General features: G+C 41.3%; 1 protein-coding gene across 5 annotated transcripts in view; it reads left to right on the forward strand.

The window, feature by feature from the left end:
• TOX2 (TOX high mobility group box family member 2) overlaps window positions 1–15,847 on the forward strand; it is a 298,443-nt gene that overhangs the window by 152,991 nt on the left and 129,605 nt on the right. For 3 of the 5 annotated variants that reach the window (XM_077335269.1, XM_077335266.1, XM_077335268.1), the window contains exon 4: window positions 4,977–5,039. The exons of the other annotated variants lie outside the window; for them this stretch is intronic. In XM_077335269.1, the coding sequence (XP_077191384.1) occupies window positions 4,977–5,039 (63 nt within the window). The remainder of the gene's footprint in view (window positions 1–4,976; window positions 5,040–15,847) is intronic. 5 annotated transcript variants of the gene reach the window in all.

A 15,847-nucleotide genomic window follows, 5' to 3' on the forward strand; every position in this document is an offset into this window, starting at 1 on the left:
CAGAATCACACACATAATCCTTCCCCACCCCGGTGCTATTTTGGGTATGACATTCTACTCCGTCCCCCCCCAAAAAAACTTACTAATAGCCCAGATGTATTCATGTGGAGGTTCTCTGTTCTACTCTTAGAATATATGACTCCATGCATATTGATTTGGGCCTTTGGGGACCTGCATGCATGTGCTTTATTCTTCTTGTCTGCTTTGGCTTGATTGGCAGAAACAGAGAGGGCTCTTCTGCACCTTGTGACCTTTGCTTTGTTGATAGATTTTGTGGATAATATAAATATCACATTCATCTTTAAGATAGGAGCAAGCAATCTTGTAGGTTAAGATATGCTGTTCGTGTTGGGTCATGTAACTGTCAGCAAAATCCAACAGCAGCAGCAACAACAAAATTACTCTGAATAGGGTTTTGTTACTTTTCAGCTTTCTGTCCTCCTTACCCCTTCCTAACACAAGACTATGGAAGAAGGAGGCAATCAAGACAGAACTGTCTTTCATGGAAAACAATGCCTGGTGAAAGTTATATTTGCTTGTTGCACCTCATATAGTATGGGGAAAGATTATAGAAGCACAGAGCCCAGGAGGAATTGCAGAAGGGGCAAACAGTTTGGACATCCCACCTCAGCCTTTGAAATCTCCACCTCAGGCATTCTCAGAGGATTGAGTTGGCTCAATCGTTATCTTCCTTTCTGAATGATACTCAAAGTAAATTACTCAGTGTAAGTAAGAGCAATTAGTGGACTAACATAATTCATTAGCAAAGTGAATAGAATTCCAGAAATCTGAAGCAAAGCATGTATTAGATCCAATGACTGGAGACCCACAAGGAACTTGCAGTAGTGGCCATTCCATCCCTCTCACCTTTGCTTCCTCCCTTCTCCCACTACCTCTTCTCTCAGTCTCTCTTCTCTCTCTCTCGCTTTCTCCCTCTCTCCACCTCTTTTCTTACTTTTCATCTCTCTCTGTCTACCCAAGCTTGCGGTCACTCCTTTTCTTTTTCCCTCTCTCTACACCACTCCTGACACTGTTTCTCTCTCGATCCCTCTTCCATTTCTCACTTTCTTTCACTTTCTCCCTGACTCCTACCTCCATGTACTCAGATTTCATCAGCTGGCACCACCACCACTCTCCCCTTCATGAGACTGTAGCAGGTGGGATATGGTGGGCACCACAGTTGGTGATAGGGGAAGGTCCTGCAGATGAGACCAGTTTGAGAATTAGATACATTAATAATAAGAATGCAGGAAGGAGAATATATACTGATGTTCAGTTACTTTCAGTATCCTATCGCTTTTGGAGCATCCTTAATCCTCAACAGGTTGTTTTGGGTAGTGGTGGTTCTTCTGGTTAATTTACAAAATTATCTTTTCCTGCATACATCAGAAGTTTCCCAAGTAGGTAGAAGCAGCTACCTTTTCTCTGTGTGACCTGCTTTTATTTACTATAATAAAATAATGGGTAAATATCACTTGATATGAGATATAGGGATTATATAGGGATTGGCTGAGTGCCTGTGAAGAATGACGCAAAAGGGATGATTTAGAAGTCCCACCCTGCAGGAGACTCTGAGTCTCTCTGGGGCTAAAGCAGGCTGATTCCTGTCTTCCCTCCTCCCCATTTCCTATTGCTTTTAGTAGTCTCTCTGTTGTAGAGATTCTTCTGTCTCATCAAGTTGAGGGGTTTTTCCATTTTTTTTCTCCACCACTGGTTAATTTACAAAGTGATATTTTTTCTTTGGAGACCCCAGGAAAGTAGGAATGCCTTCCTTTTCATAGTCTTCATAGTCAGTAAAAGAGTCAGGAAAAGGTTAAGTACAGTAGCTGAGAAAATAGGAAGAGGGTGAAGAAAACAAACAGCGACTGAGAGTTTAATTAGATGAGAGAGTAGTGATCCATCGCTACATTACCTGATGTCTTGGATTTTTTTCTTGAAAAGCAAATGGGCAGGGAATAGACTTCGGATTGGGGCTGTACCATTTCCATTTCCAGGATAGAAAACTGCCCTCTCAGGTGACTGTAAGTTCAGCTAATAGCTGTTGAGGCCCCTCAGTTCCATCCAGGAAATGGCATGGGTGGGCAGGATTCACCTCTCTTCTAGCACCACTAGTACTGAGATCTTAATCCAGACCTCTCATATATGCTGTGAACCAAGTTAAATATGTGGCATCCAGTCATGGATTTCCTCACATCTTGTTGTTTCCTAAGGAAAGGTAGAACACAACTTCTCCGTTTAAAGCATCATGTCTCATTGAGTTTAGAATGAAAGGCAGGATGTAAATGAAATAAACAATTAAATTAAGCCTGTAGAAATGCTGTCTGAAGGAGCAGATATGGTCTCCAAGTCTGTATGCCTGTTAATAATAACCTATTGCATGCAGATAATAAATCACTATCTCCTGACTGTTACAATATGTTAAGAAGGCCCATGTTCCCCATTTGCATAAAATAGCAGCACAAGAATAATTCATTAAATATTTAAAAGGTGGATCTAGGAGAGAATGTTTGAAGTGGTGGCCCAGAGCAAAGGTGAATTTGTCATGGGGGAAAAAAAACCCATGTAGCATTAACTTCAATCATAGTTTTATGAGCACTATGGAAATTGCTGTGCAACCTTAGCAGAGAGCTCTACATCGGGGGTAGTCAACCTGTGGTCCTCCAGATGTTCATGGACTACAATTCCCATAAGCCCCTGCCAGCATTTGTTGACTACCCCTGCTCTACATGATTTCCTTCACTGATGACTCCTGAAAACTTTCACTTCCTCAGTTCTGTATTATTATAATCTCCTAGAACCAGCACAAGTGTGTTGGTGGCTACAGGGCTGAACTTGAATGTGGGATCAGGTTCAGATCTTTACAAGTTCATTGATTAGCTTTGAAGAAGTCCCTGATCTCCCAATTTAACTTACCTCAGAGGAGTTTTGTGAAGAACAACTACTGCTCTTTGGAAGAAGGCTAGGATAACATTAGAAGGAATGGTTTTAAGAAACAAAGCAGACAAACTAACCAATCATACAAGTAATAAAAAGTAGTCTGTTTTTCTAGTGCAGTTTGGATTTTCAGCAGCAAACAGTTTCCTAGGAGGCTGGGACTAGCAAAGGTTCACCCAACAGCTTCCACGGCTGCTACCGACATTTGATATAATTTATTTTGTGTTTAAAATGTGGGGATTCAGGTCCTGTCTGTCGAAACCCAACAGGCACCTTTGCATGAAATCAAACATTACTTTAGGGCTCCTCTTCAGCGCAGCTGATTAAAACATTCATTTCTGAGACAAAAGAGTCAATTTCACATGAAAGATATCTCCCCTCTCGGTTTAATTTAAAGAGCAACCCCAATGCCTGACCCCTATTTTCATAACATGATAATTTTATCCTGCGTTGATTGTCTCATTTTTGAGAGAGGATATTGCACTTATAAATCAGTTTGCAAAATACTCAAAGAAACAAGAATAGTGGGATTTATTAAGCAGCTTCCATACATCTGAAATAATTTATTTTGGAGCAGAGCTTGGAAAATGTTCTATTCTTTATTTTATGGTTCTGTTTTACAAATGCAGCATCATGACAATAAATCAGGAACAAGCTGCAAGAAGATAAGAAGAAGGCTTAGTGTGCTGTAAGTGTAGAACAGGGATATGAAGATTTGTTTCCTCCTTGTAATGAAAATGAAAAGCCAGGGTGGGGAATGGGGAGGGGAGAAACCAGAGTTTCCCACTTGATTGTGAATGGAGAATGTTTCATTTTTAAACAGAAGCTTCTAAAAGCATGATATATCTCTAAGGCTCTGTGCAACAGAGAGGCAGGCAAGGAAGTGAATTGTCTTCCTGTTTAAATTTTTTTTAAATGCAAACTTTTATACCTTTCGAACAGATGTCGTTTCCCTAGCTGTCAGAGTTTCCATATCTTGTTGCAGCAAATTGGCCATTATTTTCCATTGACTCTCCAGCCACCTTGGGTCTTCATTGTGTGTTCTTGACTGGGTAGCATTGATCCCATTTATTAACCATGCAATACTTAATGGAAGGCGTGGATGCATGAATCCCATGGACGGAGCTCATTTGACAGTGTGTCTCAGTAACACCTTCCACCTGCATGCCTTACTAAGACTTCTTAAACTATCAGCTCTTACTGGGGAGTTAGTGCCAGCTATTATGGAGTGTTCTTAGTTCATTGTATAATACCATAGTGAAACCAGCTGGATACATTTTGTTATCCCACAAGCACCATGCCTTGCTTTAAAATGTTCAGAATGTCAAAGTCCATTTCCCCAGTAAAACAGATAAGCTTATGCCTTTGTGGCAGATCTCACATAACCAGTTCAGAGGCACTGTGAGCGTGCTTTTGTTGGAAGGCTTGCTAGGCTGCAACTCAGGGAACCCTCCTGCATCTTTGACAGCCCCATAGCTTTAGAGGGTAATGCCGCTGAGGCTTCATCTGCCCTGTTCCTCTCCCTTCTGCCAACAATTCCTTTCTGCCTACTGATACCAGAAAAGATCTTGTTGCATCCCACTGCAGTTGGCAATGGGATTGTGGAATGAATGAAGAATGCCTTTATCGTTGAGGAACTTAGGATTCCCTCCCCCCTCCTGTATTTTTTGCAGAAAAGCACTGGCCACTAATATGTATTATCAGCAATGATCAGTGGTGAGTAAAAGGAAATGACTTTGTACAGTAGTGTTTTAAAATAAGGAGGTTGGGTGCAGCAGTTGATTAGTACCTTTCATCAAGTAACTCATTGGCCTGTTGAATACAGAACATTGCGTACAGGTGGATAAATAATTCTCACGGCAGCCTAGTGTTATAAGAAGGGAGAATGATGGTCCATATCATGTAGATGGAAGCTTAGAAAGACATGGCTTGCCCGCATGTAGGAAGGGATTAGATGTAATTAGATAAATGAATAAATGATTCACTGGCAGAACTTGGAATAGATCCTCCATTTCCCCTAACTCCCACCCCTGTTGCTTTAGTCATTAGATTGCCTTCCACTGAGGTCCATGGAACTTCACAGGAGTAACTATTTGCAGCATGTGGTAAGTGTTTTGAGAACTGGTGCTTTTAACGCCATACATATGTGCAGTTTATGTTTCAATTAATGTATCCATATGCAGAAGATTAATCTCTACTTCTTTTAAATGTCTGTTTCTTATCATGCCAAGAGCTATGTTTTCTGATATAAAACATATATATAGCATATAAAACAGGAACAAAAACTTTCAAAGCAAATTATTGTTTTTATCAAAAATATGTATGCAGAAGTTACTGTTTACTTCTTGAAGTAATATTTTTATGGAGAGAAATCTTAACAGTAGAGCTTGATAGCCAATAAGATTCAAAACATCTAAAACTACTAACTAGCATAGTGTTTAACAGCATGTAAGACTATACATCTGTACTGCACAATAGGGCAACGAAAGCTTAACTGTGCTTTGCCATGATACCCAAATTTACAAACCGTGGGAGATGATTAGTTTGCAAACTGTGATTATGAAGCTGAGTTCTGAGATGATGGAAGAAGAAAGCAAACATTCAGCTGTAAACCATTGGATGTTCCTTCCCCGTTTGGAGGCTCAAATAATTTTGAGGTTGGTGCAAGTTGTCATTTAGCATGATGTCTGGGCAATTGTTAATTTATTTAAGCACACTTTTAAGCAAATCCTGGGTGATACCATAGGTAAACATGGTTAGGTTTGTGTTATTAGTACTGTGGGATCAGGACCACAGAATGATTCTGATGCCCTCATAAAACTACTCCAAGTACAAAAAAATTAGACACCGAGGTATGTCAGTGCCTAGTAGTTAGATTAAATATACTTAAAATATACTACTATACTAAAATATACTGTGCTAAATATACTACACTAAAACTACAATGCAAAATGTCCATTAATTTCAGTGAAGGGTGCGCAGAAGGCCAATTAAAAGCTTAATTTTAAATGAAGTATTTGCCACAGTAATGCTTGGTGTATTGTGCCCAGTGCATGTTGAACTCATTGGCTCAGTATATGTGTTGTTAAGTTTTGAACTCAGATTTTGCTAGAGGATTAAAGTGCTCCTACATTCTACCTTTCAACTGTCCTCTGCACCTGTCAAACTTTTTCTCCTTTCATCTCCCACTGAATGTGAGATATGAAGAAAGCTAATGTTCTCTTCAGTAAGATAAAGGGAGTGCAGCCAATATTTTCACCACATCCTGCTGCATGGGTTATAAAAGAAACTTTAGCTCTATAAATAACATCTACACATCAAGTTCTCATTATGAAGGAGCAAAGTGAGGAGGAAATTCACCAGTTGAGGTGTAACCACAGATGCCGGTGTGCTCCTTTCTGTTCTTCAGGCCTATCTGATGTAGAATGTTGTTACTGAGACTGTTTTGGCCCACACATGTTTATTTTTATGAACAGAACCTTGGCCTCCTGTTATGGTCAGGTCGCCATGCTGTGCTAGATGTTTTAAAACCAAGTAGACCAATGACATTTGTTAAATAGCTGCAGGATGCATGCTAGATCTCATTGCTGTGTGAAACCTTGGAGCATTTGAGTCCTGTAGAACAGGGATAGTCAACCTGTGGTCCTCCAGATGTTCATGGACTACAATTCCCATGAGCCCCTGCCAACGAAGGCTGGCAGGGGCTCATGGGAATTGTAGTCCATGAACATCTGGAGGACCACAGGTTGACTATCCCTGCTGTAGAACCATGACTCAATGCTTTTTTGGAAAACAGGGAATAATAAAATGCTAAGTCAGCTTTGGGAAGCTATTAATCACAGCAGAAACAAAGGGACATATGCTTGGTGCTCAATTCAAGGGCAACTCTAGGAAGCATGCATGCTAAGTACTAACATAGAAGTATTTTTCAGTCATTTCATGTAAACATGAGAGCACATGCTTAGGATCACAACCCAACCAGTCATTTGATATGTCACATTGACTTAGAGCTATGCTTAGTGACAATCGCTGACTGATTGGTCCTTGACTGCTGAAGATTTTGTTGTAGTTGCCTTTTTCTATAGTTGCTTCTTCATCAGGTTTCACACTGGGTGGTAATGTTTGAAGTACAGTGGTCACATAAGAGGTGTAAATGGCATGATGTTTTTTTACTCTTGGTATTTTCATGACCAACAGCACTGAGATGGGAAGTAACCTGTCCGGTCCAAAAGGTTCCCTGCTTCAATTGTTGCCAGTGCAGTGTGGGAGATTATTATGAAGAAGCAACACTGATGTCGCAGAAGAGATGTAAGAAATGAACAGGATGTAGTGTTTAGAGGAGCTGATTTCTCAAATTAAACATGGATATGGAGAATGTAGACTCCAAATTCACACGTTCATGATATCACTGCAAAAATTATATCTGAAATGTCGCAATATTAATCTAAGAAGCCTTGGGAAGGACTGAGACAGGGAGCTAGATCTAATGTTACCTATCTATGTACAGATCAGGAAGAAATATTTCCACATTATTGGTCTCTGTGCCAGGGAAGTGTTTACATACTTTTCTGGCACAGACATTTCTGTGCCAGACTTGCATACAGGTAATGAAAAGAAGGGGATTTTTGGATGAGGACTAATTTTCCAAAAGAGGATGGGGGGAATAAGTGGAAAAGGAAGGGTAAGTGGGAAATTGGCACGATAAACACACAAAATAATGTGTAGGAAATAAGAAATAGGTGGGAATATGATATGAGGGTTTGAAAAACAAATGGTCTTATCATATGTATTTAAAATAGCAAAGTTTTAATCAGTACACTGGATTTCTTTTTAAGTTGAGCACCCCCTTCCCAGTGTTTCATGGAGCTCTATGAACTTGTCTGGAGATCCTGATGAAGTTTCTAGCTGTTCATTTTGCAGGAGAAATATCATCAGAGCTTTATCTTTAAAACCCATACAGCAGTGAGATCTTTTCAGCATCTTGGCAAGGAATGTTAAGTGACACTGAGAAGCAGACTGTGCAAAAAAGAGAGATGGTGGTAAGGCACCATTTGAGCAGAGTGGGTTAAAGAGCTGTCAACAAGAAACGGGTTTTCAGAAGGAATTTGGAATGCATGTATTTGTCAGATACAAAAGGAAGACTGGAGCCAAAACTGGAGAATGTTCAGTGCAGTGCAGATAGAGGTTGTATCATGCTGGATACTGACTCAGGCTGATCCTGAGACAATGGCCCTAAGTTTAGTACAGGATAATGCTGTACTCATATAACTGGATAAATTCTTACACACTTTAAAAATTGACTTGGAGTTGTCTTTCCCAAGATCATCATTCTGAAAAAAAGGGGGGAAAACCTTGGCATAATCCTTGTTGAATAGCTGAAATGTTTGTGAGTCTGTTAATTTGATCATACATTTTCTGGAATCGGAGATGGCCAGTTTTTCAGATGTTACCAATTATTCAGGCTGGTAAGCATCAAAACAAATTGCAGAGTACTCCAGGAGGACCTCTCTGAATGGGATGAGTATGCAGCACTATGGAATATAAAGTTCAATTGTAGGTAAGTGTAAGGTGAAGCACATTGAAATAAAAAAAAACCTTACTTTAAATATATGTTGATTGGATCTGTGCTGACAGGGACTGAAATGGAAAGGTATCTTGGGTTTGTAGTGGTTTTTTTTAATAAAAATGTCAAATGAGTGTATGGCAAATTGGAGATTATTAGGCAGGGGGTTGAAAATAGAGGCAGGTTTCACAGTGATACTGTACAGAACTGTGTTCTAGCCTTGGTTAGAAAACTGTACAATTTAAGATGGACAAAAGCAAACAGTTCTTTATTCAATGCTATCTTGGTGTACTGGTTAAGAGCAGCAGCTTCTAATCTGGCAAGCTGGGTTTCATTCCCCGTGCCTCTACATTAAGTCAGCTGGGTGACCTTGGGCTAGTCACAGTCCTGATAGTGCTGTTTTTACAGAGCAGTACTGTCAGAATTGTCTCAGCCCCACCTACCTCACAGGGTGTCTGTTGTGGGGAGAGGAAGGGAAGGCAATTGTAAGTTGCTTTGAGACTCCTTTGGGTAGAGAAAAGTGAAGTATGAAAACCAAGTCTTCTTCTTGATAGGTGAGGCTGAGAGAGCCCTGATATCACTGCTCGGTCAGAACAGTTTTATCAGTGCCGTGGTGAGCCCAAGGTCACCCAGCTGGCTGCATGTGGGGGAGTGCAGAATAGAACCCGGCATGCCAGATTAGAAGTCCACACTCCTAACCACTACACCAAACTGGCTCTCTTTAATTGATACATACGAGGTTGTTGATAACCAGATGATGTTATTTATCTACAAACCATGAAAATCTTTCAGCTGCGCATTTTCACGTATTAAGCCTCTATTAAAGGCCCAGGTCACTCTTTTCTTCCTGGCCTCTTGGCAGCCTTGCTGTCTAGAGCAACATGCTGGCCTCTATGTGAAAAAGGATGCTGAACTAGGTAGACCAGTGTCAGATCCAGGAAGGCTCTTCTTATTTTCTCTCTTTTAAAAAGATCCCAACTCTTATTGTTGATTGACATGAAGTCCTATCAGCCCCCCTTCAGCTAACATGCCCTCTTATGGTTGATGTAGAAATAGGATTAGCCAGGAGTCTTCCTACTCCTCCCATCCAAACAGCTAATGTGAACTCAGAAACTTCTCTTATTATAAGGCTGCAATCCTGTACACACCTACTTTGCAGTAAGCCCTATTGAACTCAGGCCAATTCTCCTTTTTGGGGGGGGAAGGCCAGGTGGGCACTCATATGGCAATGGGGGCTAATCTCCACATCCACTGGCCCGGCCCCCTCCCGGGTATGGCATGTTTCAGGGCTCCATTGTCCTGCATTATGCGGACATTTCGTGTTTCCTTAGCCACTCTGGAAGCCTATGTGGCCTATGTGGACATGGAAGAGCCGATGCCCGGTTCCTCCCCTCCTACAACATGTCAGCAGGGACAAAAAAATGCTTCATTCAGCTCAGTGGGGCGTTGCGGAACCATGGGGGTGAATGGGACATTTTTGTTGTTGTTGCACAATCCTACCTTCCTGCAAATAACCTCCACAAACACACTGTCCCACCTCACAGTGGAACCTTTCTGCCCCTGCTGCGTTGTTGGGATGCAGAAATCCGGGGCACCACTGGTGCGGAATCAACCTTAGCCAGATTTTCTTTGGTGTAAACTTACACAGATTGAGTTATGTATCTTTGTTTAGAGGGAGCAGAAGAGTCAAAATCAGACTACATTTAGTGTGAGGAGGTTGCAGGAGAGTTAGTGAAACTAATTAAATGGGATACGTAGCATGCACCAGGTCAAGAGTCCTGTACCCAGCTTGCAGTCGCATATATGATGGAGACTCACCATAAAAAGTGCTGCAGTTCTGCTCCAAATCCTGATGCAGGGATTGTCACATGACATACCATTGACATACCATTGTCACATGAACAGCAACAGTGGAACAAATAGCTCCCCCCATGTCAGTTTTTCCCTGCCCCCAGTCTAACTCACATCTCACATCTCATGTAATGAGGACCTATGTGGAACAGGGGGCGGGGGGGGGGGGGAGAAATCCAATTTTCATTCACCATGGAAGCAAATAGAATAGAATTCATATCAAGCACCTCCTATAATAAGGGCCATAGATCCACATTCAGAAATATGTTGCTGTGTACTGTTTTCATGTTTTTCACTCTTATAATGTAACTTATTGTGTATCTCCTGAACAGCAAAACTGCAAGCTTCATTTCCCTACAATGTATATATATTCAGGCTTGTAAATTAACATGATAGACTGTGAGGCACCATTTGCACAGAGATCCCTTAGCATGTCAGTAAAACTATTGTAAACAAACTGCTGACCAAGGATGTTTGATTCTTCAATTTATTTTTGTTGTTGCTGTTGTTGCAGCCTATAGATCTGACATCCACCAAAGTTCATGCCTCCCTGTGCCTGGGTGGATTTTTGTTTGGGGCTTGGTCCTCAGATCAGTTGTATTTTCTCTTTGTGTTACAGTTCTTTTCCACATAGGTTTAAAAACTGATATAATAAAGTTTATTTTTTGGGGGGGGGGAAATCTTGAAAGTGCTTTGGGGGATGTTTTGGTTTATGTTTTTAACAGGACACCAACCTTTAAAGAAAATGTTATTGTAACAATAGTTGTTTTCCTTATGTCTTTGAAGCTACTTTTGCATGTGATAACAAGTTCTTAATTTTTCCGTTTATGTTCTATAAGTGTGGGCTACAAGAGCAGGTGATGCGGCATTCTTGGTGGCAGCCCTGCAGGTATAATTACAATTCCCTTGGGCCCCTGCCAGCACTGGGTGGGTGTTTAGGCAAATCTGGTTGAGTGTCCGGGAACACCTGCGGAGCTGCCTTAGACTGGATCAGACCCTCAGTCCATGAAGGTCAGGATTGTCTGCGCAGACTGGCAGCTGCTCTCCAGGGTTTCAGGCAGAGGTCTTTCACACCATCGCCTGGCAGGTGCTCATGGGAATTGTAGTCCATGGACATCTGGAGAGCCACAGTTTGGCCACCGCTGCCTTAAGACATACCATTCCTTCTAGCAGCAATCTTCACAGTCAAGTGCTTACACAAAGAGGAGCAAAAATAGGGCCACCTACAAACAAGGTCATGTTTTCTGCGTACTAGGGAAGCTTTCCAGTTATGAGAAAAGATTACTTTTTGTAAAATAAAAAGAAATGTTTCTCACCCCCCCCCCCCCCAAAAAATAAGAAAAACAACCAAAAGCACCCTGAAGGATTATGTTTGTTGTTGTCTGCAGAGGAATGATGGGAGCAATTGTGTATCAATTTTTTTTAAAGGTTGGTGTGTTCATAGACCTACGAGTTTACACTCTGCTAGAGTGAGAAAATTGAATCTGAAGAACAGATCTCAGTGATTTATCCTCCACTCCACACACAGATTTCCTTGCACATCCTTAACTTGTCAAAATGATACCTGAGTTTTACAAGAGTTTTAGAGTTGCCATCTCAATGCAAAATATTGAAAGGAACCATTTCATTAGAAGATAAATGTATGGTAAAAATTTCATCTCACACCAAATGAAAAAAATGGTGCAGGTGGCAACACTAAAAGTCTTGCAGTTTGAAAGAAACAATATAAAAACTGTATTTACTTTCATGCCTATGAATTTGTTTAAACAACATCTTCAAGCTTCATGGGTAGAGATGCTTATTTGTTTTCAATTAATTTATACCCTGCCTTGTTTTCCTTGTATAATTCCAAAATGATGTCGGTGGGGCTCCTAGGTAGGCTTTCATCATCCAGGTACAGGCAAGACCTACTTAGCTACAGCAAGGTTGCAGGATCATATGCCTTCCGTTGTATTATGGTGTGCTGGCAAAACATTAATGAGCAAGGGCAAAACTCCAAGGACTTAGTGGGAGTTATATGATAAAGACACTGCTAGGATTTGCCATGGCATAGTCTTGACAGATTCTATTCTGAGGTCTTGCTAAAAATTAATGAGGCTTTAGCACATGAATAAATCTACTGGAGTGTTGTCCTTGTAAACAATATAATCTAGAATGGTTGAGTGGGAGACAGATTTCAAAAGGTTTTACATAAACAAGTTGCAAAGTGTATATTGAGATTATGCAAGAAATTCTTACATGACACATTTCTAATTACATAAAACCCAAAGAAATATATTTCTCCTGTGTTATACTGCATCCAATAATGTGAAATGTAAGCTTGACCACAGATGTCACACTAGATTCAGGAGAAAGTAAAAGCCATGATAGCAGTTCAGCATACCTTTCTTTCTCTTGAACATTATTGCAAGATTCTGTGTAAGCAAATTCAAACATCTGTACCTGCTGAGCTATCCAGAGGTGGCAGTATAATCTTTGTCTTTGTCAGCATAATCATCTCTTGCAGAATTAAGCGTAGACAAGCAGCCAGCAAACATGACTAGGACTACAACACCTACAGTTAGATATAACCATAGCCTCTTATTAAATGTGTGGAGTTGCCATCATGAGATAGATTCATGATTCACTTAGCTCAACATTTTTTACTTGGATTCACAACATTTCTCCAAGGCGTTTCCAGTTCAGCTACCTGAGTTCATTGCCAGAACTTGAGACCCTCTGTGTTCAAAGCATGTTATCTTCTATTGAACCATGGATCTACTTGTGGGAGGAGATTGTAAATTTCTACTAGGGTGGAAATGGAAAACATAGCCCCCAAGCCCCCAACCCAGTACCTCATGGTCCTTCTCCTCCTAGTCAAAGAGATGCAGAAAGAACTAAGTGGCCCACTAAGGCACTTAGTGGCTTATCGCAGGAAAAGAGTGATACAACTCCTCTGGGACTCAGACAGACTCAGCAAAGAAAGAGAAGAAGATGAATTCCTGTCAGATAAGGAAGTAGATGAAATAGAGATCCCAGAACGGCCCATAAAAAAATCTTTAAATAAGAGGATTACCATTAGCTCCTAGCCAAGACCATGGCAGTCTTAGAACCACAAGAGAGCCCTTTAGGAGAGGAACAAGGCACTTCTGCATTGAAGTTCAAGGGCAGACCTGAAGAGAATAAAGAATTCTTCCCGAACTCTAATATAGCAGAGAAGGTGTTTCCCTTTCCGGAATTCTCAAAAAGCAACTAAAGGCAGAACCGGTCAAACCTACGGCCACCAGGCAGTTCCCTAGCATTATCCTAATGGCTGGCCAGCCAGATTCGTCCCCTGAGATATTTGCCAGTTGCTTGGTGCAATGACAGTCTGGATCAAGCAGAGTCACTTGAAACTCAACCCTTCCAAGATGGAGGTCCTTTGGCTGGGTAGGAAAGAACAGGAATAGGAAGTGCACTTGCCATCCCTAGATGGAGTACAACTGACAGTTGCACAATCTGCTAGGAACTTGGGTGTGATTTTTGATGCTTCCTTATTCCTTATTCAAGTCACCAGAGTAGCACAGCTAGCATTTTACCTCCTCCGCCAAGCTAAACTAGTGTCCTACCTGTCCCCAGAGCACCTAGCCACTTTGCATGTGATCCATGCAAAGGTCACCTCCAGGTGGAATTTCTGTAACTTGTTCTATACGGGTCGGCCCTTGTCCTTAATCTGAAGACTACAATTGGTCCAAACTGCAGCAGTGAGGGCTCACACTAGAATATCATGGAGAATCCATATCAAGCCTGTTTTCAGGCAGCTGCATTGGCTCCTAGTTGAATTCTGGATCAAGTTCAAGGTTTTGGGCTTAATCTTCAAGACCATCCGTAGCTTGGGCCCCTGGCTCCTGAGTCATATATTTGGCCTCAACCAGGGCCTGGGCCTTTTTGGTCTGGCCCTAACCTGATGTGACCTTCTGAAGTGGTCCTGCTTTTCCACCCAAGATTTGGTTGGAACTAATGAATAACAGAACATCTTTGAGCTGGCCCCCTCTTACAAGAGCCAATAAAATTTCCACCCCTGGAATGAATGAAAGTAATATTTGAAAGTAAGCTGAGACCAGTGGTTATGGAATCCTAAGCACTTTGTCAACATTTTATATTTTTAATTATTAACAGTTTTAAGTTCTTGTTTTAACTGAGCTGGTATCCAGGAGGGGTGGTCATACAAACCCAAATATAAATAAATAAATATAAATATATGCTCCACTATCTTTCACTAACCAGCTTTTTCAGGTTTCCTCAGTAGATGCCCCAGTAGCAGCACTACAGTCATCTGGGCTCCTGTCAGAAGATGGTGAGGGCACAATTAGAGATCACAAGGATAAAAGAGCATATTTTGGCTCATGAAAGGCCCATTAAGCCACTACAATGGCCATCAACACTTCTGTGACAGCCCCAGCAGTCTCAAAAGCAGCTATGGTTTGGACCAGCTAACTTCTTTGGTTCTCAAATCCGTATCATTCACCACAGAAGCTTCATTGGATGCTCTAATTTTTTTATCTAGGGCAATGGCATTGGCAACCATTGCCAGAAGATTCTTATGGCTGTGAGCATCCAATAATGTGAGCATTCAATAATAATACACCACATTGGCTCCTCTTAACTTGCTGGTCGCAGGGTATGGTCTGAAGGTGCATGACACAGCAAACATGCTGATGTTAAACAAGTCTGGATGTCATCAGTGCCTCAATGAAAGACTTACTGGGAGCCAATATATTATACACCCTTTTGGGTCCTATGGTGGGAGAAAGATAAATGTAATATAATAAATCAAAAGAAAATGTTGGATTCTAAGCTTGAACTCAATGATCCTTTAACACATGGGAAGGCCAGCCATACTGAGGCTGTGGGCACCTGTAGAGAGGCTGGTGGTGACCATCATCAGCTAAAAGGCTGCAGGTTAGCCCCTGTGCTTGGATAATAGGCAGTAGGGTGATGCATAAGGAGCTGTTCCTCGGCAGGACCTGCTAAGGGGGAGAAAACACCCATCTTCCTCAAACACATGAGTGGGCACTTGGAGACTTTCTAGTGGATACTTTCCTCCAATGAGTGGGGATCACTGTTTTAACACATGTTTTCCTCTCTTACTTTCCCTATATCATATATCTGCAGTTTCCCACTGTTTCCCTTAAACTGGGTTTCCATTGTACTTCTTGTTTAGGCCCTGGTACAGTGAAGTAGTATGTATAAAGTCAGGGTCTCTCATGGGAATTTCTCAGTAGAATCAATCTGGGGTTCATGGGACTTCCTTCTTAGTAAAATTACATAGTATCATCTGTCAGGTTGAAATGTCTCCCTATCTTTCTTCATTTACAAAATTGTGTGCAGATTACTTAGTGGAAGTATTATTATCATGTCAATAACATCTTGTAGTTTACAGACTGCTGTATACCAATTTGTAAGGTTGCCAACTTCTGGGCGAGGTCTGGGGATCTCCTGGAATTACAGCTCTTCATATTACAGATACCTGTTCTCCTG

The sequence above is a fragment of the Paroedura picta genome, chromosome 4 (genome assembly GCF_049243985.1).
Source record: "Paroedura picta isolate Pp20150507F chromosome 4, Ppicta_v3.0, whole genome shotgun sequence".
NCBI lineage: Eukaryota > Metazoa > Chordata > Lepidosauria > Squamata > Gekkonidae > Paroedura > Paroedura picta.